Below are 23,516 nucleotides of genomic sequence, written 5' to 3'. Positions count from 1 at the left end.
GAAGTGTACCTCTGGTGCAAATTACTGACCTCTGTCATCATTTTAGGTGGGGGAACTTGCACAATCGGTGGCTGACTAAATACTTTTTTGCCCCACTGTAAGTGAAGAATCTGTAGTTCTTTTCTTATTGTAAATCAAGATCCATGTAATGTCAGGGAAGAGGAGAAATTTTCTTTTTTGTCACTGACTACAAACCTCGTTAAAAACAACAACTGTTTCCTCTTTTCACACATGCAAAGCTTTAAAGCGCAACTTTAAAAGATATCCATAGAGAAATGGAGACAAAAAGTATTGTCTGTGTAATTCCCCTTGATTTCTCTCATTTGAAATTCCAGTTACAGAGAAGGAAGTCACTGAGGTTAGAGGAACTGACAGTCCCTGAGGCGGTGGCCAGTTAGCTTTGTTATTAAACCGCTCTTTACTGGTCAGCCCAGAGGTCTCTAGGCAAAAAAATGTCTTGTTTGTAATGCAACCTTGTATAATGGCCTGCTTGACAGAATGTAATTAGAGCAAGCAGTGCTTTTCTTGGCTATGCCTGTTAGTTCCACAGGCAGATCCATAGCCACATCCCCCAAGTCCTGCTCATTAATGAATCTGCTCCTGCTGGGGCTATTGATGGCCACTGCCTTTCTGGAAGATCATTATTAGAGAATTCCATAGGACAGCTGAAATACATTATGTATGAACTCATTGCTCAGCATCATCTGTTTTCTGCATCTGAAAACAGTTGCATAAGGCACTGGATTATGTATAATGACTGAATGAAGTGCATAAAGTTAATTTACCCATTAGCATGACTGAGTAAGTTTTCGTGTCACGTTATGATTAAATATGTCTTTAATTACAGTGGCTTAACATGTAGTTAATGTATCATAACATGCACACCAACAGGACATGGGAGAGCAGAGGATTTACACTTTAACGTTTACTGACGTAACGCGATAATTATAAATACACAAGACTCTGCCCTGCAGAGTTTCAACAGATGAGTGACATAGTTTACTTCTTTCAGGCTATCTTTTTAAAATCTATGCATTTCTATCCATTTTGAATATTAATTAATAATCCCCCATTAATTTACTCCTCAGTCACTAGAGTATTGATGCCAAAGTAATGGGTCACATACAGCCCGAATTTGATCTTGAGTATGTATACCAGGCCGGTAACCTAAAGACGCTACAGTCATACAAGACGATGGACAGCCTGAGAGGAAAACACAACAGCTTCAGTTTTTGCTGTTGTAAACTAAAGGCACACCTCCTTGGATTGACCACCTTACAGTAGTTTGCCCTGCAAGTCATTGGTAATGTCTTTGGAAACCCACTGCTGTGATATGGTCCAGTTTTAAGAACTGACGATCTAAATAGATAGTGAAAGAAACAAGAAGTATGTCGTTTAATTGTTTATCTATTACCTTTTGGCAATTTTGTAGTAAGATTGACCATGGGACAGGTCTTTATCAGTAGAAAAACCTGTAAAACTAAAATTGAGGTCCCCCTTCACATTTTCCAAAGCTGCCCAGTGGGCCAGATTGCAGTCTTTTGCAAGCTCATTCTGGCCCCCGGGCCTTATGTTTGGTACTCTTGGTCTAGAAAAAGTGACCTTCTTTGCAGTTCCAGATCCAGCAGGACATAGGTTTGATACCACTACACTCGATACCACTACATTATCCCCAATCAATTTCTGCTATATTAGTGGTTCAAAGTAGTAGCACTACCACTGTAATACAGACTAGGAAGTTACTGATATGCCACTAACCTTAAGCAGGAGCCAGCAGAAGATGGGTGCACTGTGGCTTCAAAGGGACTACCTTAGTCAATAGCAATACTCAGGCAAGCTGTAAAGTTAAAACAATGCTCATTTAGTAATAAGGGGAAGAAACTGTGCAGAGAAAATATTCCCCACACCATTATACTACCACTACCAGTCTGAATGGTCAATACAAGACAGGATGTTGCCTGCCACCTGAAGGCAACATTTTTGGTGAGCTTGTATCAATTGTAGCCTCAGCCTCCTCTTCGTAGCCAACAGTGGCACCTGGTGTGGTCATCTACAACTGAAGCTCATTGGCTTTAAGGTTAAATGTATTGTGCATTCAGGGATGCTCTTCTGCACACCTTGGTTGCAGTTACTCACTGCCTTCCTATCAGCTCAAAGCAATGTTGCCATCCTACTTTGACCTCTGGCATCAACAAAAAAAAAAAAAATCCCATCAGCAGTTTCTGAAAAAACTCAGATGAGCCTATCTGGCACAAAGAACACCGCCATGTTCAAGAAATTCAAAGTCACTTAAATCACCTTTCTTCCCAAGACTGTTGCTTGGTTTGAACTTCAGTAGGTAACATCAGGTGGTATTATCACCTCACATGGCAGCAGAAGTGCTGTGAACCGACGGTGTACGTAAACGTAAAAGAATATTTTCCATGTAGGCCACAGGTACAGGCGTATAGTTTTCCACAGAAGGCTTTAGCATTGTGTTCTCCACATGTTCATTTGCAGCTGATGAAGAACTGATAGATTATAATTTCTGAAAGATGAAAGCGATATCCTTGTATCAGTGGCGACAGCTGAGTAACTTCCCATTCATGTATTGTTGTAATGTCCCTACCCTCAGGTCACACTGAAGGCTGGTAAATATTGGTGGGTCTGTTGTGCTGATTGTATTGTTTACACAGCAGCCAGATGCTAAAGATTGACAACTAAACAAAGAGGCAGCGCAAGGAAGCACACAACCTAAATTCTATTGATTTAATGTTATGGAGCTGAGTGTCACACCGATAAGGCCACATTGTTGGAGAACTGCGGTCATATAGAATTCAAGCCGCACCTTCACATCACATATTTTTGTAGCACTGCAGCCACTGCTTTGCACTTTCTATACAGGTAAGGTGCGTATTGATATTCATTATGAATCAACTGTGGTAAGGAAGCAAGGAATGTAGTTTGACTCTGAACCAGTAATACAATTCAGTTCATACATACCATACATATTAGCTACAGCAATCAGACCACATCAAGTGATTACATTATTTATGTGAAGAAAATATGAGGGAAATAAGGAATTCATGTTATGAGCCCAAGGCACAGTAAGTCAGACTATTTGGTCAAATGGTAAAATGTCAGTTGAATTGATTTATTTGTCCTAGCAAGTAATAACACCAATGAAAGGCCATTTCTTATTTGTTCCAATTTAATTTAACAGCTAAGTTTTTCCTGGATGAAAATATTACTTGTGTTTTAATTTCCTAATGCTAAAAGAGAAGAGTTACAAACAAGCAAAAACTTTTGTCTTTTGGTTAAATGTTAAATGTTCAGTTAGTACTAAGGGGGCCAAAACGTGCCAAAAAATATCCCTCACATCATTAAACCATCAAAACCAGACTGAACCATCACAGGATGGATTCATGCTTTTGTGTTGTCTTACTGTAGCCTCAGCTTCCTTAGTTCACAGGAGTGAAATCTGGTATGTATTCGCGTATTGTGTGCTCAGAGATGCTCTTCTGCTTAACGTGGTTGGAATGAGTGCTATTCTGAGTTGCCTAATTATCAGCTACGAGCCATCTGGCTATTCTCCACTCATGTCTAATATCAAAAAGGTATTTTTGACCAGAGAACTGCTGCTCACTGGATATTTTCTCTTTTATGGACCATTCTTTGTAAACCCTAGAGGTGGTTGTGTGGGAAAATACCAGTAGATGAGCAGTTTCTGGCAATAACAATAATGCCACATTTAAACTTAAATTACCTTTCTTCCTCATTCTGATGCTCGGTTTGAAATTCAGCAGGGCATTTTGCCCATGTCTTCATATTCCAATGGACTGACTTGCTGCCTTGTGATTGGCTGATTAGATATTTGTGCTAATGAGCAGTGGAACAGGTGTACCTAACAAACTGTCCGTATAAGTCAAATGAGATTTAATATTATATTGTATTTTTTTATACAACAATAATGTGTTATTTGTGGCATACTTCCTACTTCAAACGATGTTTCATGAAGTCTTACAGTTTAGTTTCAAAGATTAAATGTGGGGGCTATGTGTCTCATCTCAACAAGCGCTTCAAACCTGTTGCTTTATTTAGTCAGCAAATCTGTTGAATATGTCCACAGGTGCTGCAGATGTACCTGCCCTTCTGTGGTATTGCAATCTCCAACGCCCAGCTATTTGCCGCCTCAAGGAAGGAGTATGACAGGAGTCGGGTAAGGGCAACAGGGCCAACCAAGATAATAATCCCCACCTACCCCTAGGATCAGCGGTACTTCCTCCACCCTCATGCTGACATTGAGGCTGAGTATTGATCAGCAGCAGCCCACTTGTTGCCACTGCAGTGGGAATCTCAGAGCAGCATGCAGCCCTGTCTGGACATTTTCTGTGGACCTGTGGAGGGGGATGGGCACATATCCAGCAAGGGGCCTGGTTCATGATCTAAATCTCTTAGGGACCATTAAGAGATGCACTAATTCATGTCACAGGCATTGATCTGTGATGGAAGAGAACATAATGAGTGCACAGTTCAGTGAGTAGAGAAGAAACCGCATGATTTTTATGTGGTTGTGTATTAAATTCGATTGGCACTCGCTAAGATAAAGGGCCTAATTTTCTTTTATTGGGCAAAGTAATCATATTATATCGTGCTGTTGGTTTATGATTTAGAGATAATGATAATAATCAAGTTTCAATAGCTGAGCGAGGCAAAACATCTTTATTCAAAGGGTCATCACTATTACCTGTTGACCAATTTTTTTTTTATTCAGCCTTTGATTGTTGGGAATAATGCCAGTGGTAACGTTTTCTGTCACCGGTCTTTAGGCACTCCTGGAAGTAGTCAATGACCTGTTTGAAGAACAGACTGACCTGGAGAAGATTGTCAGGAAGATCATGCACCGTGCACAGACACTGCTTAAGTGCGAGCGCTGCTCTGTTCAGTTGCTGGAGGACATTGAGTCACCGGTACTGTTTTTCTCTCTGCTGTCCTGTCATATATGTCAATGCATTTGCGCATGTGCGTTCTTGTTTTTTTGTTTTCTGTTTTCCCCCTTTTTTCCCAGTAAATACTTTGTATGTCCATGAGCTGTTGTGATTTCTTCCCTTTTGCATCTTTCAGGTTGTGAAGTTCACCAAGTCGTTCGAGCTTCTCTCCCCTAAGTGTAGCGCAGACACTGAAAGCAGGTATGTTTCATTCAGAGCACCTCTGTAACATTTGGCCTGATTAAAAAAAAAAAAAACCTCATACAACCCCCCCTCCATAATTTTCCCTTCCATTTCCTCACTCATCATACCATTACCCTTCTCATTAAATAGTCATATCTGCAACATGGCACCTGTGCATTTGGCACAGAGCCTTTTTGAATCTGCAGAGCGTCCATCAAGGACAAAAAAATCTGTATAAAATTTGACTATTATGTAGTGCTGTGGGAGTAATATGCGGATTCTGAATAGAAGGCATACTGTGGGAGCCCTGCTTAATTGGGTTTTCCAGCTTCTCTCTACAGCTAGGCATGGCTGAGTGGAGAAAGAGAGGTTTAATATTGCGTAGGATGTTTATGGATGAAAAAAAAAAGGCTGAAAAGGAAGACAAATTATCCCCCCAAGTCCTGCACTTGCTGTAACTGATATGGTCACTTTGAGGCAGTAGTTACGGTAACTATAACAGTAATTTAAAAATATCATAACACAAGAAATACCAATATTAAAAAATTAGCGATGATGAAAGAAATTTTCAGCCGCTAGACTGGGAAATGTATTCTTTCTGACTGCACGCTCCTTTCCGATATGTGTTGCTACTGTCACATTTTAAATATGAAGCCAGTTTGTAAATAAAACTGCACAAATTCCTGAAGCACCTCTTCCTAAAGGCTCTCATCTCAGTAACAAGAGAGCTAGTGAAATTTATGTGTGTAATTAAATAAATGCATTCGGTGACAAAAGGTGAGGATACTGTAAGATTTCTGATGTGCCTAAAATCCCCAGCTACTCCCACAAGAACAATGTTCCTTTATGAGAGGGATGAACCGAGGAAGACAGAGAGAGAATTAGGAGAGAAACATAGTAAAAATAAAAGAAACAGGAGGTAAGGCAGATTGCCATCACACCCATGTGGTTTATTACTGCTGTGCTGTGGTTCCACATCTACACACAGCTGTATCGCTAGATCAAAGGGATCCAAAAGATCTGACATCTGTGTCGTTCCGTCTTTTTTCTAACCTTAAAAGACAAAATGAGCCACACTGAACATTTACTTTGGCGTATTTGAAAGTAAAAACTCAGTGATGGCACCCTGCAATAAGATGTAAACAGTCTGAATGGTGATGCAGGTGTCTGGCAGAGAGTGGGGGCACCGTCTAATCAGAAAATAGCTCATACTGTATGCTTAACTTGTCATTACTTTCATTACTTTTTAAAAATCAAGTAGCTAAAAATAAGATTGTTTGCTTATTGTAACATTTCTAAATGCATATAAAGGGGGTCTGACCTGTGCTCATTTCCAGCTCCCTGTTTTATTCTTGGACTCTGCTGGAGCAGCTATGTGTGAATCACAGTTCATGTTAATCCTTTATAAATGTATTCTACACTGGCTTGTTCCCCGGCTTGAAACAAGTTGTTTTAACTACATTACCTTTCCCTCTAAGCCAGCTTGTTTCTAAAGGTCTGAACAGCAGTTTTTTGGGACTGAACCTTTGAACCTTTAGGTCACAAGGATTCATTTCACATATCCTCACCTCATCTCACACAGTCTAATTAAACAAATCTGGTTGAGAACTTTTTCTCCATGATGTGTCTTTTGTCATCTATCTTGGGTTTTTTTTCTGACCATAGTTTCAAAGACAGCATGGAGAAATCATCTTACTCAGACTGGCTCATCAATAACAGCATTGCGGAGCTGGTGGCTTCCACAGGACTGCCTGTAAACATTAGTGACGCCTATCAGGATCCTCGCTTTGATGCTGAGGTAACCACACAGTAACATACTTCCTAAAGTTCACATCACTAGGATTTAAAAAAAAAGGTGAAATTATTTGTGGGACTTGTATGAAATACACCTGCTGTGATTGTCTTGCATTGTGATATATTATATACAACGTGAATTCAAAAAGCTGAGACCAATAAAAACATACCTGATTTAAATCTGCCCACTGTGCTCTTCAGAGTCGTTTCCTTGTGCACTTCTGGCCTTTTTCACGTGGCCCTGCTTTGTTTGGATAAACCTGTTTTGATCACTTCTCTGTCCTAAAGATATCTTGTAACTCACTGTTTCAAAACTTGAAAAACAGAAGGAAGTTGCAGGGGAGCCAAAACTGCCAAGTAGGACAGGTGGCAAACAGTGATTTTGTTTTCAAAGTTTCACAGCATTGTGAGCAGTCATGTGATGCCACATGTTAGCTGGTCTGAAGCAAATTTTCTACGTCAGACACTTGAAGACATTACAGTTCTCCACATTGACAATCTGTTGGGACAAATACATGGCTATGTTGTGTATATGTACGATGGTTTCCTAATAATTTTCACATTAAGCAACTTATTTAAGTTTAACATTTAACCTGGATTCACACAATAGTGAAGTGCTCATACAGATTAAACTGGCTGCCAGTTTTTTGAGCTGGTGAAGCCTCTTGAAAATGTCTTTATAGCTCTCTGCACACATAAACGTACATTTTCCGAAGCTGTTCTTTCTCATTGCACTGCAGGAAATGCTCTACTTAAGACACTTTCACACTAACTGAAATACTCCGTTGGGTTTCGGTGATGGAGAGTGTAGCTGGCGGGTAAAAGTCTGGCTAGTGTCCAGCTGAGTGTGCATACTGCACTTGATCTTCCAAACAGAAGTATTCTGTCAATGCCGCACTTACAATAAAATCATATTCTTAAAATCAGTTTCAAATGCATCTGTTTAATGCAGTAGCCATTCAGAATAGTTGTAATCTGTTTTAAAGGCATTGTGAGTGCACATCCTCTGTCCATGTCCTTGCCCCAAAGTGGAGATTTTAAAGAAAGTGATTCGGAACTATTACAGCAATAGCTATAGACTTATGGCTTATAGTTATAAACTTCTGTGCAGTACATCAGTTTCACGTTTTATATTTGGACTATTTTAAACTGCACAGGCAAAAAAACAAAAAAAACAAAAAAAACCCTGCACTGTATAGATGAAGAATAATTATAACTACAAGCAAATTTAACAGGTTTTTCACTCATTTTTTCATGATATTGATGAGGAGAAAAACCCAAAACACTGATCACATAAGAGAATGAAAACATTTTAAATAAAGTAAATAAACATTTATTATTTACATTTTATGTAGAATAATTATAATGTTTTATTCTCCCACTTTTTGCAGGCAGACCAGTTCTCTGACTTCCATATCCGCTCAGTGCTTTGTGTCCCTATATGGAACAGCAACCACCAAATTATTGGTAAGTTCATACACAAAAAATCTTCTAGATTCTCAAATTCTTCTGTTTAAAAGTTTCTGGTGTGGCTGAATGACATTAGATACTAAAGGATGTCTTTAGGCACTTACTAAGGTTCTGGATAGCTTATGTTGCTACAAAGGAATGCAAAATGTCCTAAAATATCATTTTAAAAGTCATTTGTAGAAGGGTCCCTAGCTGGAACCAATAGCAAGAAGTCAAGCCATAAAACACCACCACATTCCACACACCTTTGGCTGCATGCTGTGTTCAATTGCAGTAATTTCATTACCACTAATACTGCACAGGCATGCACCTTTTTGCTGCATAAGGCAGAGAATATAAGAGGGGGAGGGCTTGAAAATTTGTCCAGCCAAGACTGCATGATTAACTCCATGCTGCACCATCACGCCACACTTAGAGGTGGTTCCCTTCTTCTGGCAGCGTGCTTTGTGTTTGTGAATCAGCCCCAGGCTAACACCACACTGACACTCTGATAAATCATTGATCTCTCATCTGGCTTTGGCGCTGGATATTGCAAGGAGGAGCGACGATAGCGGCTCTATTCAGTCCACTGAGATCTGACGCGGGAAGCCATTAGTTTTATTTGAGTGCAAAGTGATCAGCATATCTGGTGCAGATGGTTGGTGAAGACCTGTGTGCATCTTTGCGTAGGTGTAAGTGCATTTGTCAGGGAGGGGAGAGGAAGAAGAACACAAAGAGTGAGGAAGAAACACAGTGTGTGGGTGGCACCTGAGGATCTGGAGTGAAAAACCATTAAACAAACAAAGCAGCAGAAGATGAAATTCTTATATCAAGGCTACATTCAGCTAGAAAAATTAAAGCCCTTGTGTCATCCGCAAGGTTCCAGCAGACTCATTCAAAATATAAGCAAAATAAATACTTTAACAATAATAATGATTAGTGAAATCCATCTTAGCATATTATGCATCATTGAAACTGACTTTAATAAAAGCAGATGGCTCACCAGGTATTTTTAATGATTTATTTTCCTGAATTTAATGAATATCTTTTTTTTTAAAAAACAACAATTATTTTGCTATCCAGATAAACAGAGAGAACAAAATATTTTTTTTATTATACTTAAATCCCTAGTCCCTTTAATGTAGTACACTGTGTACACTACCTATTTATTTGTGTAGTATGTGTTTTGACAGCGTAGTTTTGTCTGAAGTCTGAATCACGTTTGTAGCACCTTCTCAATCTTAAAATGCAAAAACCACAGCCCAACAGTTCTACCCAACTTTGGACCAATTTCTAAATTCTTTATTTCCATAGTATCCCTGTATTTAACTGGGAGAAGCGTTTCAGTTTATGTGGGGTTCCTCAGGTGTCTGTTCTTGGCCCAAGTTCAATCATGAGAAAGCGTGGCCCCTCACTTCCTTTTTATGCAGATGATTCTCAAAATTAAATCTTGATTTTAAGATTTTATTCTTAGTTTTTTCCCGAGTGACAGGAGAAGGGAGCCGGAGATCGACAGACGGATTGGTGCTGCGGCCGCAGTGATGCGGATGTTGTACCGGTCCCAGGACACGCTGGAGAGATTATATCTCTTGGCTGGCCTGGGAATGCCTTGGTGTTCCCCTGGACCAGCTGGAGGAGGTGGCTGGGGAGAGGGAGGTCTGGGCTTCTCTGCTTAGGCTGCTGACCTGGCCCCAGATAAGCGGAAGAACATGGATGGATGGATGGATGGATGGATGGATGGATGGATGGATGGATGGATGGATGGATGGATGGATGGATGTTTTTAAGTGTTTGCCTGGGTTGGTGCTGCGTACCTCACTGATTGTTTGCCCCTGCATGCTCCCACTTTACCGGTGGGGTCTGGTGAACAGATGCTCCTAGCTGTCGTGAGGTTCAGAATAAAACATGGAGCCGATTGGGTCTTCACAGAAGCTGCTCCTAAATTGTGTAACAAACTGCCTCTTCACATCACATCGGGATCTCCCCAACATTAGAAACTTTTAAAGCTGCTTGAAAACCCACTTTCATACTTTGGCTTTTAAACCAGACTGCGTTTTGATTGCTTTTGATTTATATTGTTTTATTATTTCAGCCGCACTTACAGGATCAGCTGTTTTTTTAAAAAACTGTTTTGTAAAAATAAATCTGACTTGACATGATTCCACTTTATAGAAAGTTGCCATAGACTCAAGCGCTCATTGCTGCACTGTTGCTTGTTTCCACCTTTTCTGGGATTTTTGCATTGGGTAGAAGATTTAAACACATCTGTTATGGTACAAAGAATCGGCACAGGCGCTATCCCCGCATCTAAAACTGTAGCAGTTCATTTGTTTCCATTTAGCATTTAGCACTAAAGGCCTCCTTTTCCTAACAGTTATTTATTTATTCATTTATTTTTTGGGATGTTCTACAGGAGCTAAAATGAATAACCTCTGGAATTCAATCTAAATTATAAGGAAAATTATTGGAAAACTTTTTTTCATTCAACTTCTTGACCAGCAGAAACTCTTTCTTGTAGGTAAATGTATATAAAAAACGGGCATTATAATTGCTGTTCTAAGCCAATCAAGTGGAGCTTTGACTTAAAATGTGCTTTCTTAGAGGGATAGGTTAACAGTGCTCTGGTTGCTGCTTCACAGAATGTAACATTGCCAGTTACTGGATGAAGATGACTTTGAGTTTAGGTTAGTTCTTTGATACACTGTAATTCCTCCTGGATTAATGTAGTGCTGAGCTGGTTGCAGCTCAGGTCTGGCCCAATGCTTTGTGAAGCTCTAAGCAAAATTTGACACCACCAGAGCAGTGAATAAATTGTACGGTACAGTCACTCAAGACCATAAGTCGTTTGCGTAAAAACCCGTATTAGTGCCGTGATCATTGCGATAGTGTGTGTGTGTTTTTTTTAAATGAAACACTTGTGGCACTAGGAATATAGCCTCGTTAAACCAATTAGCTTGTCTATGCTGCAACTCATCACAAATTACAAGCTCAATACAGAAGGAGCAAAATTAGATTTTAGAGAATGTTTGCCATGCATTAAAAATTAATGGCACCAAAATGAAAATTGATCATAGTTGCATTGTAAATTCTTTTCACACTATTCACTGAAAGGAACACATAATCCCATTGACAGGCTTCTTTCACCTCCTGCAGATAAATAAAAATTGTAATGATGTGGAAATAAGAGTTGCTGTATTAATTGGATGTTCTCCTTTATTACCGGAGTTCTTTCTGTTTTGATTAGACAATGAGAGAAGCCGTCTAAAAAGGAAAGACTGCTTTGTTAAACCCCACTACAGGGTTGTGCAGAATAACTGGATTTTCGGTCAAAGATAACATTATCTATTTTGCAGCTTCAGCACTATTAAACAATCATTTTATTCTTCTGTTTTCACTGATTTCCAAATGTTTAACACAGGAGATAGCTGCACTGCAGACTTTTGTTTCTTAACCCCATTTATGTGCACTATTGTTGCCTCTTCCCTTAATTTTCTTTAATAATTCATAATATTGATCCTGATACTAGTCTGCCAGTATCAACCTTAAAGCATTACTGCTATGCTGTTGGTATGGGTAAACTTATTTTGTGTAACAGGTGTTGCCCAAGTGCTGAACAGGCTCGATGGGAAACCCTTTGATGATGCAGACCAGCGTCTTTTTGAGGTATTACAATTGCTTGTGTATTTTTTTCAGCATTAGCAATTCTCTAAACATTTTGGAAACCATGGGAGTTTCTCTGTTTTATCCTTTTAGGCATTTGTGATCTTTTGTGGACTGGGCATCAACAACACCATCATGTATGACCAGGTGAAAAAGTCTTGGGCCAAGCAGTCGGTGGCTTTGGATGTAAGAGCGCGTTTTTGTGTATCCACTTCTATTTGTAAAAACACTGCTAAGCAAACTGCTTGACGTGTTTATTTGTGTTTGTGAGTCCTACTGTATTTATTTTTCTGTTTCATTCACTATAACGGCATCTTTACTTTGCGTTCCGATCAACATATGCTCAGGGGTAACACATTTAACCAGAAGTCACAGCAAACAACAGCTGCTACATGGAAAATGTAAACTCCCTTCCTACTTATTCTCTCTCAGTGGTCTTTTGTACTTGGCTCCTCTTTTTTGTCTCATATTTCCAGAAGAATGTACGCATTAAAAAAAAGTGCTGATCTCTCTTTGTAGATAACCTTCTCACAAAGGTTTTATTGAAAATTAATGAGAGGCAGTGAAAAGCAATCCCTCATCTGCCCTGTGGTATGAAGCCATTCAGCACTATTCAGCTTTTACAGTATGTCCTTAGATTACAATAGGGAGCTTTCAGGTGCATTATGGTAGTTAGCACTGCTGTTTCCAAATAGGACAAGTAGAGAACAGAATTGAGACACTGGGTGAACTAATATGTTGATGCACTGCGTCTGGTAGCACTGAATAAACATGATCAAATAAGCAACTGCAGGCCTGTGCAAAGTATTTCTCTCAGGGAATGAGCGATGGAATCAGCGCTGACATTGCAGCTCTTGTAAGCTGTTCCAGATGTGAGTGTTACCGTCATCATCTGGATGATCCACTAAAACGTACAAACGGGCAGTATTTTCAGCTGCAGCAACAGCTGGGCGTCTTGTAGAGCCTTACTGGTAAGGGTTTGAAAAGTACACTGAGTGACACTGTGCCATCATTTTGCAGGTTCTGTCGTACCATGCCACTTGCTCCAAGACTGAAGTTGACAAATTCAAGGTAATAGATGTTCACTGTTGTTCACAGTAGAAACTTTTGTTTTTCTTTCAGGATTTGCAGATGTGGCACAATCAAGTTTTTATATTTTTATTTTAAGTATTTTTTAATATATTTTTTTTTTGTGTTTTTGGAAAAACACAAAAAAGGAGGCACTGGTGCAAATTGGCCACTGCACAAGAGAAGTTAGCATGCTGTGCCATATCCTACTCATTACTTGCAGCTACAAACTGAGCATTTAGTTTGGCTAAATAAACCTGATCAAAAACCTATATGGCATTGGAAGAAAGCACCACCTTGTGGGGTATTCTTTTAATGAGGTAACTTCCATAGACTCTAAATAAAAAATGGACTAAACCCCCTAAAAGCTACTAAAATCCTGTTTTGAAGCCTCATTTTTAAAAAGATGGTAGCTGGCAACTTAGTTATTGGGGGCTAGACGTTGAAGCTGTTCACAGCACTTGAAATGGCTTTGTCGACAGTGAGCACTGATCTGTTACTCACATTCTTTTGGCTTGCATTTAACAATGGGTTGGCATTAAGGTTACAGCTGGTTCAGTTCTTCTCTTAAGGTGTCAGTTTTTCTTATTCTCTGCCCCTGTTTCTTGTGGGGTCCCTCGGGGGTCTTTGCACTTTTTTCCATTTAATAATAATATTAAGAGATATAACATTGCCTTTCATTTCTATACTGATGATTTACAGCTATATCTTCCAGTAAAATATCAGGATTCCCTATAGCATCTACTTGACTGTCTTGGAGACAAACAAGGTTGGCTGATTAACAACTGCTAAAGCTGTTAAACAGTGACAAAACTGAGATTATCATTCTTATGATCAGGAAAAAAAAATTATGTGTAACTTTATAACTTCACGTCTGGATTAATCTTCCCATACCTGCATCTGCAGATGGTGCAGAAATCAGCAGCAAGACTGCTGACTGGTACTAAGAAATATGAGCACATCCCTCCAGTCCTGGCCTTGCTGCATAAGCTTTCTGTCAATTTTAGAATCCAGTTTAAGATTTTGCTGGTTGTTTTTAAGGCTTTTAATGGGTAGATCCCAGTTTATATCACCAATCTCATTCATTTTCTATCATCTCCCAGGTCTCTCAGGTCCATTGGCAAAGATCTGTCATATGACCCAAGGTCATGTCTCAAACATGTCTGTATTGGTGCAGATAATTACCATGATCTAATGTTTTGTTCTTCTAAATGCTGTCCTTAATTAATAATAATAATAAGACAATAATAAGAATCAATAATTAATTAAGACATATGAAATAAAACACCAACATTAAAGGTGTATTAGGATTCTGCTGCATCCCGATTTCACAAAAGTTTGATCTAAGATAAACTTTTACTGATACATAAAATGAAAGTTTTTTCACAGAAAGTTAAGATACTCACAATGTATTTGGTTTCCTCGTAGGTGCTTTAACTAAGATATATATTTTTCTAATTAAATAACAATTTCTTATTAACTTTAATGAGAAGGGAAAAAAAATCTATGGCAAAAGAGAGAAATTATTGGCAGACTTCAGCTTCAAAAGAAATGCAGCAGCGCACAAGCATAAATAGGAGCTGAGAAGTCCCCTGCGAATTTAAACTAATTGTAGCATTTGGAATGGATTACTTCAATCAATAAGCATTCATTCACAATGCATTATTGATAAAGATGAAAATATGGAAAATGACTACATTTTTAATTGGCAGGACATTTCTGAAAAATAGATATGACCTATTTTCCTGCACTTTCATGTTTAGGATTTTCCCCTGTGGCCATTATTGCATAGTAGGATCCCTGCTCTCTAGTGTGCCTGTGTGATCTTTCAGCCCCCTCATGCAGCACTGCTCTCTGCTTCTGCCTTTCCCTCCACTTTCTGCACTACATAAGTAGCCTTGTTGAGCACGCTTGCCTGGGATTCCACTGGTGTGAAAAAGGCAGTGGCAAACAAATCTGGCTGACATTTCATAACCCCGGGGCTATGAACTAAGATCTAAAGAATACCTGCTGGCCAGAAAGGCAAATGTTTGCGCAGGAAACAATGGTGGTTGTTAGAGAAGACAGATAGAGAGGAAAGAGAAACACAGCTTTACAGAAACTTTAACTCTGCTAAGATATATTTGACTGCAAAGCTCAAAATCCTTCAATTATAAATGCTGACTCAAGTCAGGAAGAGCATCTCCTGATCAGATAGACGTTGTGCTCATTAGAACCGATTAAAGATAGAAGATGTGCTTCAATATGAAAATGCTTAATTGGAATCCTATATTTTTGTTTGAATACCACAGAAAAAAAGCTGCTGATGATTATTGTTGCCACAATTGTCAGTGAGCAACAACAATGAAATTCTCCAGTAGATCCCCCTCATTAATCTTAAACCCCTCCAAATGAAGCTTCGGGTCTTAATTAGCATGTTTTTATATTTCCGTATAACATCTGAAAATCGCACAACATCCTCTGACCTCTTCATCTTCATTTCTGCTCTTGTTCTTGTCCTGTATGTTTCCTCCTGCCATGGCAAAACAGGCTGCTAACATCCCCCTAGTCTGCGAGCTGGGCATCGACAAGCTCTCCTTTGATGATTTCTCTCTGGATGTTGACGCCATGATAACGGCAGCTTTGAGAATGTTTATGGAACTGGGAATGGTGCAGAAATTTAAGATTGACTATGAGGTGAGGACACTGAGTTTCCCTGTCTTAATTCCTTTGCTTTAATACTTGATTGAGATTGCCCCGAACAGTTTTGGAACCGCACGAGGACCGCTGACCCATGTGCTCATCTCGCCACCTGTCTTACCCTGCAGACGCTGTGCAGATGGCTGCTGACTGTCAGAAAAAACTACAGAATGGTTCTCTATCACAACTGGAGACACGCATTCAACGTTTGCCAGTGCATGTTTGCCATGCTGACGGTAATGGTCATGCTCATTTTTGATCACTTTCTGTTCTAAACACAGTTAGATCAAGGCATTGCATTTCAACATACAGTTAGAGATAAGAATAGAAAAGCTTTGAGAAAGTTGATCTGACCAGCAGTGACGATATGAGGGCTGTTGCCATATAAACTGCTATTGATAACTGGAAAACTTAATTAAATAATTAGTTTGCTATAATGATCGTAGTGTATATCTACATATATGTTTGTATGCATCCTATGTTGCATATCCATATGTTTTTGCTATCTTAGAGTTAGTTGTTCGTTCCACTTTGCTTTTAGCTTTACTTTCCTCGTCTTCTTCTCTATGATTGACTTCAGCTTTCTCACTCTCTCCAGCTGTCTCCACTTCCCCGATTGCACTTCTGTGTACATATAATCGCTGTCTCCTTTTGTCCTTAGTTTGAGTGTTTGTTCCTCTTGTCTTACTGCTTATTCAAGCTTTTATGTTCCTGCAGTTTTATAATTTATAATTTCCTCTTCTGGACCTTATGTTTTGGTTTTTTGTTTGAATATAAACAGTCATTAAACAGCTCACTTTCAGTTAATGCAGTCTGCCTCTGCACATCTGCATTTGGGTCCTCCTCTAATCCTTCACTGTCAGTAGCACAGCTGACCATGACAATAAATTTAGAAGACAAAAAACCCCATTTTTACAGATGTCACTTTTTAAAAATTTCCTATAAATAGTCTTTATTTGACAATCCACCTGCAAATATGATGTTACATTCTACATTTGCGTTTTTTTCACCTATGATGTTCAACATACATCACCTGTAGGGGAGACCGGGGATAGTAGTAACATTTTTCACATTTCTGTCTGTAAATTGGAGCTCTTTTAAGGTAGTGGATTCAAAATGTAATGCAAAGTATTTACATGTCTCTGCTATTAAATAGTGCAGCTATTTTCTCTGCAGCACAATTACCCATTGCATGGTATGGTCTCAAACACGAAGAGTGAAATGTTACAATTAACCCCATAGTCTGGGTTAGTTGTAACATATCCTGGGGTGAAATGTAACACAATGAAATAAGGGTACTAACAAAACATTAACATGTAATCTTTGTTTATTCAACACATGAATGCACTTACATCCATTTATGTAGCTGTGTGTGTGTGACAGAATGCAGAAATCTAGCTTTTGAACATATTCCAACCCCCCAAAAAAGACAAATTATGGAATTTTCTGCAACTGAATATTTCATTAATTTTGGTTGGTCTTCCTTGAGTTTGGCCTCATTGGCTCAGTGGGCATTATAACCTACAACTCTTGCACCAATTTTGAACATAACAATGAAGCTGAAAAAATGTAGTTGTTCACCAGCATCGCAATTCCATTACTTTTTATCATGGCTTACCTTGGTGTGGTTTGCAAAGTGCTTCAGAAAGATGAGGAAATCTGTTTCTTGCACCCATCCTGATTTATTTCCACTACCAGTACTTCCTACTGGTCCATCTCTGACACAGTGGTCTGCATAATGTATGTGTGGGAACACAAACAGTGGAGGAATTGTGTTGCCAATGGCATTAACCGCATATACAAAAGCGACCAGTGAACCTCTCTCTGCTGATGTCGTTGCCCCAACTTGTTTAATATAAGTTAAAGTAATAGTGTGGTAAGTTGTAACATCTGCATTATTGTTACAACTGACCCAGACTGTTGCTGTTACAACTGAACCAGACTCCTGTAGCCATGAACTAGCTAACATTACAGCCAACGGCTAAAACATTAGCACTAAAGACCCACACAGAATATATCCCCATAGACATACAAATAACATAATTTAAGTTTGAGGAGTTTAACTGCAAAGCAGATAATGCTATTACAAATTGAAATAAAGTAGAAAAACTTACTTTTTGGCATATAAATAACTTTTTTCGTGTTAAATTGTCTGTGTTTGACGAAATGTGCTGATTTTTCACATGTGATAGCAGAACTGAGTTGGGCATGCACAGGATGAGTCACATCATTTGAAACTTAGCCCTGACTGGAGAAATTGGAAGTGTTACAACTGACCCACGTTACAACTATCCCCGGTCTCCCCTACGCAACGTACCAAAGTTTGTATCCGTGATGGAATTTTATTTGGGCCATGAAAAAATACAGAATGAAGAATTTCAAAAAGCGCTGCAGCAAAAACCACGCTGCTTTTTACTACATTTAATATTATTAACACCAGCAAAAACCAGCACAGATATGATAATGGCTGACACTCCAAAGTGGTAGGTAGTGATATTGTACCTTAATGATTTTGACAACCACCAATATGCAAAAAAGAGAGGACAGTCACTGCTCAGGTAGTGCCACAGTGTGTAGCTAGCTAGTACCAAGCAAAATCATGTTGGAGGAGTGTGAGAATTCTTTGGGTTCTGTGGTGTTAGCATAGTATAGCATAGACTCTACGTGGGAAGCTGAAAAAATTGTACTATCCTGTTTTCTTGGTGTCAAAATTGACTTATCTCAAGACAAGACTGTGAGTGCTAACTTATCAGCTAATGCCAGTTTGGTTTGTTTTGCTGATTAGTGCTAAAGGGGAAAGCGATTTTGCCACTTGTCACTTTGGTGCTGATGGTTGACTGCTAGTGGACATTTGAGTTGCTCTGGTTGCCTAGGTAACCTGCTACCACCCTTTTGTACCCTTTCTTTGTTGTCACATGATTCAGTCCCACAGCTTAAAGTTTAAGTCTGATTGCGTCCACTTCGTTGGACCAAATTGAGTTTTTTTTGTTGTTGTTTTTTGTACCATTTTTCTTATCCTTCTTTTTGGTGGATACGTTTTGACAGTTTGTCTGTAAACTGAGCTTCCCAGTAGGCACAATAAAAGGATTGAATTGAACCAGTGGTTATTTCATCTGATGTCACGTGAAGTCGCTGTCATTTTCAATGAACTTCACTTCCCAAATCTGGTGCACAAATGTCTTGCACAATCAGTGAATAGAGTTAACCATATAGCAAGCTACTTTATTTTTCCCCATTATCTTCTTGGAAATGCTGCAAAAGGTACCAACACCATAAAGTCTAGGTCTAGAAGCACACTAAAAAGCCTCAAAGCAGGCTACAGGTGCTAGTGTTGGCAAAGAAACCCAGTAATTCACAACTTTAAACTTTAATGCAAATAAAATTGGTGAAAAAAAAATCCCTCTCTGCAGTTTACATTAGTGAAGAAATTAAAGATTTTTCAGACCAAGCTGTGAACATGTCTGCAGCAAAGTTGGACAGTTTTTTATCACCACCATAATCATGGCGACCAGAGGCCATAGAAAGTCAGTGGCATTTAGCGCCTTTAGCCAACCATGGATGAAAAATCACTGGCGATGTGAAAGGGGTGGATTCTGAGTTAAACTTTTTTAAACTTTGAGGAAAACAATCCAAAGGACTACCAATAGGAGCGCAGGATACCGGTGATTGACATATGATAGGATAGTAAGTATATTTAAATGACGGACCTGGATGTTGCTGGATGTACAGAAAATCAAGTTAACGCAGCATATAAATGAGAGACATTAAAAGATAAGGTTGCAATAGCTTTGCTGCACACTGGCATGAATATGAATGGAAATAACTAGCCAGCTTGCAACTAGGCAGCTGATGAATGACCCTATGATCAATGTTAAGATTGTTAAAATCTTATTATTTTATGTAATACTACATTTCAGTTTGATCTACGTTGAACTCACAGAGATTTAAATGATGACTCACTATATTATTAACTGTACAAACAGCCAGTTCTGTGTTTGCTTGAATTGAGACCCCAAGAGAATTACTTCTGCTTTTCCAGCAGGCCTTTTAATTTATCAGGTCCTTGGGGTAACGCACACTCTCACACAATTACACATGCATACAGACATGCACACAAACTCGTATAAAACACCACAGTGTAGTTCACTTAATCAAGTGCAGCATTAATGTGTGGCATCCCATCTGAATTGATTATTGGCAGAGGGGAAAGAAATAGCAGCGTGTAAGCTCCTGTGGACCCCTCAGCTCTTCTCCCATGTGCTTTAATGAGTAGGCTGAGGGCCTTGCTATCTTTGCCGCTATCCCCACAATGACCTATAGTGACTCACTCAGCACATGGCCTCCAGAATCCATTCATCCAAGCCATAAATCTCACTGTTTGGCTGTGTTACTGCAGTCCCCTCATTTTTAGAGGGATATAGTTTTGGATGATGCTGCTGTTTTAGTGGGGTTTTTTTTTTTCATTTTATTCAATGTACTGCTTACAGCTTCATAAAATTATAGAGTAATAGATGCAGCTCTGGAGCACATGGAATGTGTGTGTGTGTGTCTCTGTGTGTGTGTGTGTGATTTCTTATTTGCCTCCTGTTCTCTGTGCCAATCAGACAGCAGGTTTCCAGGAGACTCTGACAGACGTGGAGATCTTAGCCCTTATTGTCGGATGTGTGTGCCATGACTTGGACCACAGGGGCACCAACAACGCTTTTCAAGCAAAGTAAGGAAACACACACACACACACACATACGAACATACTGCAATCTACACACTGCTGTTCCCATCTGCAGCAGTCTGCAGTAGTGCAGCTCAGATCAGCAAGAGTCAAGTCGGAAGTTGTTTAAGGCTTATATAAGAGTCTCCTTAACGAAGAAACTGTAAACATTGCTGACTCTGGGTGCATTAAAAAAAGCTAATAAATTACTGAATATAAATATTTTCTGCTTCCATCAAGATTGTTATAGTGCAAGCTGATTTTCAAAAATGTTGGAACATGATCGAAAATATATCAGAAAATGATATGAGAAATGTTGTTCTGGCAACATGTTTATATAAAGAATGGGCATTTATCACAGCGCTGTTGCAGTTTTTATTTCAATAACACGGTAAATGTACAGCAGCTGAGGAGACTGTAGCTTCGAAAGTTAGATTTCTTTCGCTATTCTTGTTTCATGTAGGATTTCAGCTGCTCAACAGTTTAAGTGTTCCTTTATTGTATTTTAACTTTCAGAATGCACCCAGTGTTTTCAAGCTGGGCACAGTAGTGTTGGTTTTAGCAGCCCAACACCTGTTCAGCTGCTTGATAATGCAAATGTCATCACTTGGCAGCAACCCAGTACATTTAGACAATGTAGACAAGGCAATCTGCTCAAGGTCAAAGTGAGCATCAGAATGGGAAAGAAAAGTGATATAATGATCTGTAAAAGAGAAACTCTTAAGTGAGCAGTTGGGTTAAAATGTCTTGTTGATGAGGAGGCTGGCCAGACAACATGACGATGTGGATTCAACCTGCCTTGCAGCAGTTCAAACTCCTGGTGGTGTACTGCTTCCTTAATTAGATTTTTTGGGCTGACTTTGGCATTGTTTAAAGTCTGCAGCCTACCTGAGCATTGTTGTTAACCATGCTCATCCCCTTATGACCACACTGTACCCATCTTCTCGTCACATCATCTCAAACTGGTTTCTTGAACAGAGCAGTGAATTCATTGTGCTTAAATGGCCCTTAGAGTCACCAGATCTCAATCCAACAACACTTTTGGGATGTGGTGGAACAGGACACACATCATGGATGAGCAGCCAACAGATCTGCTGCAATTGCATGTACACCTCAACCTATTAATCCAGACTAATTCACATTTGTAAAACCCTCATTATAAGAAATGCTGATTTTTACCATGGGTAATAAATAACATTTAAAGACGGCACTAAAATGTGGGATATTTTTGCATTTTAAATCCAGCTCGCATGCGTCGTTTGTGGCTGTGTCACTTCTCTTGAGTATTCTTTTTAGAAGCTAAATTAAACAACGATCTTATTCAGTGTGAAACCTCTCCGTCTTTGCTGTAGTTTAGGATATGACTCTCAAGCTGTTTTCTGTACTGCAACACGTGGTGACAGGTTGGTGAGGAAATCATACCAAACTCAATCAGTTTCTCTGCATGTGTTGAATCCTGATTATGTTATCCCTCGTTTTTGATCCCAATATGCGTGCGCGTGTGTGTGTGTTTGGCAGGACGGGCTCAGCTCTCGCTCTGCTTTATGGGACCTCTGCTACACTGGAGCACCACCACTTCAACCATGCTGTCATGATCCTGCAGAGCGAGGTGGGCTATGTTCTTATATCTGCTGCAATGCAGTTACCATAAACGGTTTGCTAATGCCTACCTCAGACAAAACAGAAAGCATACAGAAAGACCCGACATTCAGAATCTCTTCACAAAGACATTTTTTGCAGCACTCTTGTATTTCAGTGCATTGCATGTTCACATTTGTGCTACTTTTCATTATATTGAAAGTCTGTTAATATCTGCACTGCAGATCTTTTTCACTGTCCTGATATTTTACATGGTCAAACTAATTTCATTACTGATGCCAGCTGCCAGCAGCATGCACAGTACCAGCAACCTGGAACCACCAGGTCCAAAAATTAAATGCAATAATTTTAGTAACACTCATGGTTTCCCTGCTGAAGTAGATGTCAATGCCTATTAATCCTGAAGGTTGAACAGTGAGTGATAGAAGGTTAAAGTTATGACCTTAAAGGACTGAGATTACCTTTTTTTTGGTAAATACACTACTGTGTAAAATTCTTGTGCCACCCCTCATTTCTTTATATTTTACTTCCAAATAGAGACATTTATTTTTTTTAAGTGGTCTTGAGCAGTAGCTCTCCAGACATGTTTTTCTTTGGTCAATGGCTGCTTTTTCCACTCATTTTCAGTTCAGTTCTTGTACCTGAATATTTTTAGAGGAATGTTTTTTGTTTTGAAGCCACTTAACACTGATCTATGAATGATTAAGCATTAAAAAGTCATCTCACACAAGGGATGAACCAGTGTTGTGTTGACCAATAATGGACAGATTAGCAGAGAAGCAATTTTAAATCGTTTAAGCACTTTGTTACTAGTATCTGACGTAAAAATAAATCCTTTGTTTACTCAATTAAATCTATGAAAAACTGCCACAGATAAAATGGTATTAATAAATAGTGTTTTAGAAGTGCTATCAGCTTAAATGTTGTCCAATCTCAGTATGGTGTGGTATCTCAGTATGGTGTGTCCCTAATATATTTGAGGAAACTGGCCCGTCAGATGATCCATCTACTGTTCACTGGAGCCTCATCAGAAATGGTCTCAGTGGAAGGGTTTTTGTCAAGAAGTGATTCTTCTTAAATGGGAAAGAGGGAGAAAAGACTGATGTATAACAAATTACACAAGAACTAGACTGAAAAATCAGTGGTAATAGATTTTATGGAGTGATGAATCCAAATCCAGATTTTCTGCACATAAGGAGGAAGTCAGTGCAGAGGTCCAACAGTGAGCGTCTATAGCCATCTGTAAAAGACAGTGGTGCTGGGAAATGCAGAAAAGTACCATCTCAGTTGTTCTCCTGGCTGAAGTTTGGTCCTTTTACAGCATCCTGCCATGCGATTACATTTGTTCCTGACCACCGAGAACACTCACGTTAACTTTTATCGAGTGGAAAAAAGTTAGCTTGTTTATA

General features: G+C 39.2%; 1 protein-coding gene across 1 annotated transcript in view; it reads left to right on the top strand.

Moving 5' to 3' along the window:
* The window catches only part of pde11a (phosphodiesterase 11a), a 50,687-nt gene that overhangs the window by 12,202 nt on the left and 14,969 nt on the right, over positions 1-23,516 (top strand). Inside the window, exons 3-14 of the mRNA XM_005921455.3 lie at positions 4,109-4,198; positions 4,809-4,949; positions 5,104-5,168; positions 6,816-6,948; positions 8,336-8,411; positions 11,989-12,056; positions 12,147-12,239; positions 13,074-13,124; positions 15,651-15,797; positions 15,929-16,036; positions 20,405-20,514; positions 22,027-22,117. Of these exons, the coding sequence (XP_005921517.1) occupies positions 4,109-4,198; positions 4,809-4,949; positions 5,104-5,168; positions 6,816-6,948; positions 8,336-8,411; positions 11,989-12,056; positions 12,147-12,239; positions 13,074-13,124; positions 15,651-15,797; positions 15,929-16,036; positions 20,405-20,514; positions 22,027-22,117 (1,173 nt within the window). The remainder of the gene's footprint in view (positions 1-4,108; positions 4,199-4,808; positions 4,950-5,103; positions 5,169-6,815; positions 6,949-8,335; positions 8,412-11,988; positions 12,057-12,146; positions 12,240-13,073; positions 13,125-15,650; positions 15,798-15,928; positions 16,037-20,404; positions 20,515-22,026; positions 22,118-23,516) is intronic.

This window comes from Haplochromis burtoni, unplaced genomic scaffold (genome assembly GCF_018398535.1).
Source record: "Haplochromis burtoni strain Fernald_Lab_line unplaced genomic scaffold, NCSU_Asbu1 Contig_48, whole genome shotgun sequence".
In the NCBI taxonomy this organism is placed as follows: Eukaryota; Metazoa; Chordata; class Actinopteri; order Cichliformes; family Cichlidae; genus Haplochromis; species Haplochromis burtoni.
The sequence above is the reverse complement of the archived record's forward strand: the minus strand, read 5'-3'. Positions and strand labels throughout refer to the sequence as shown.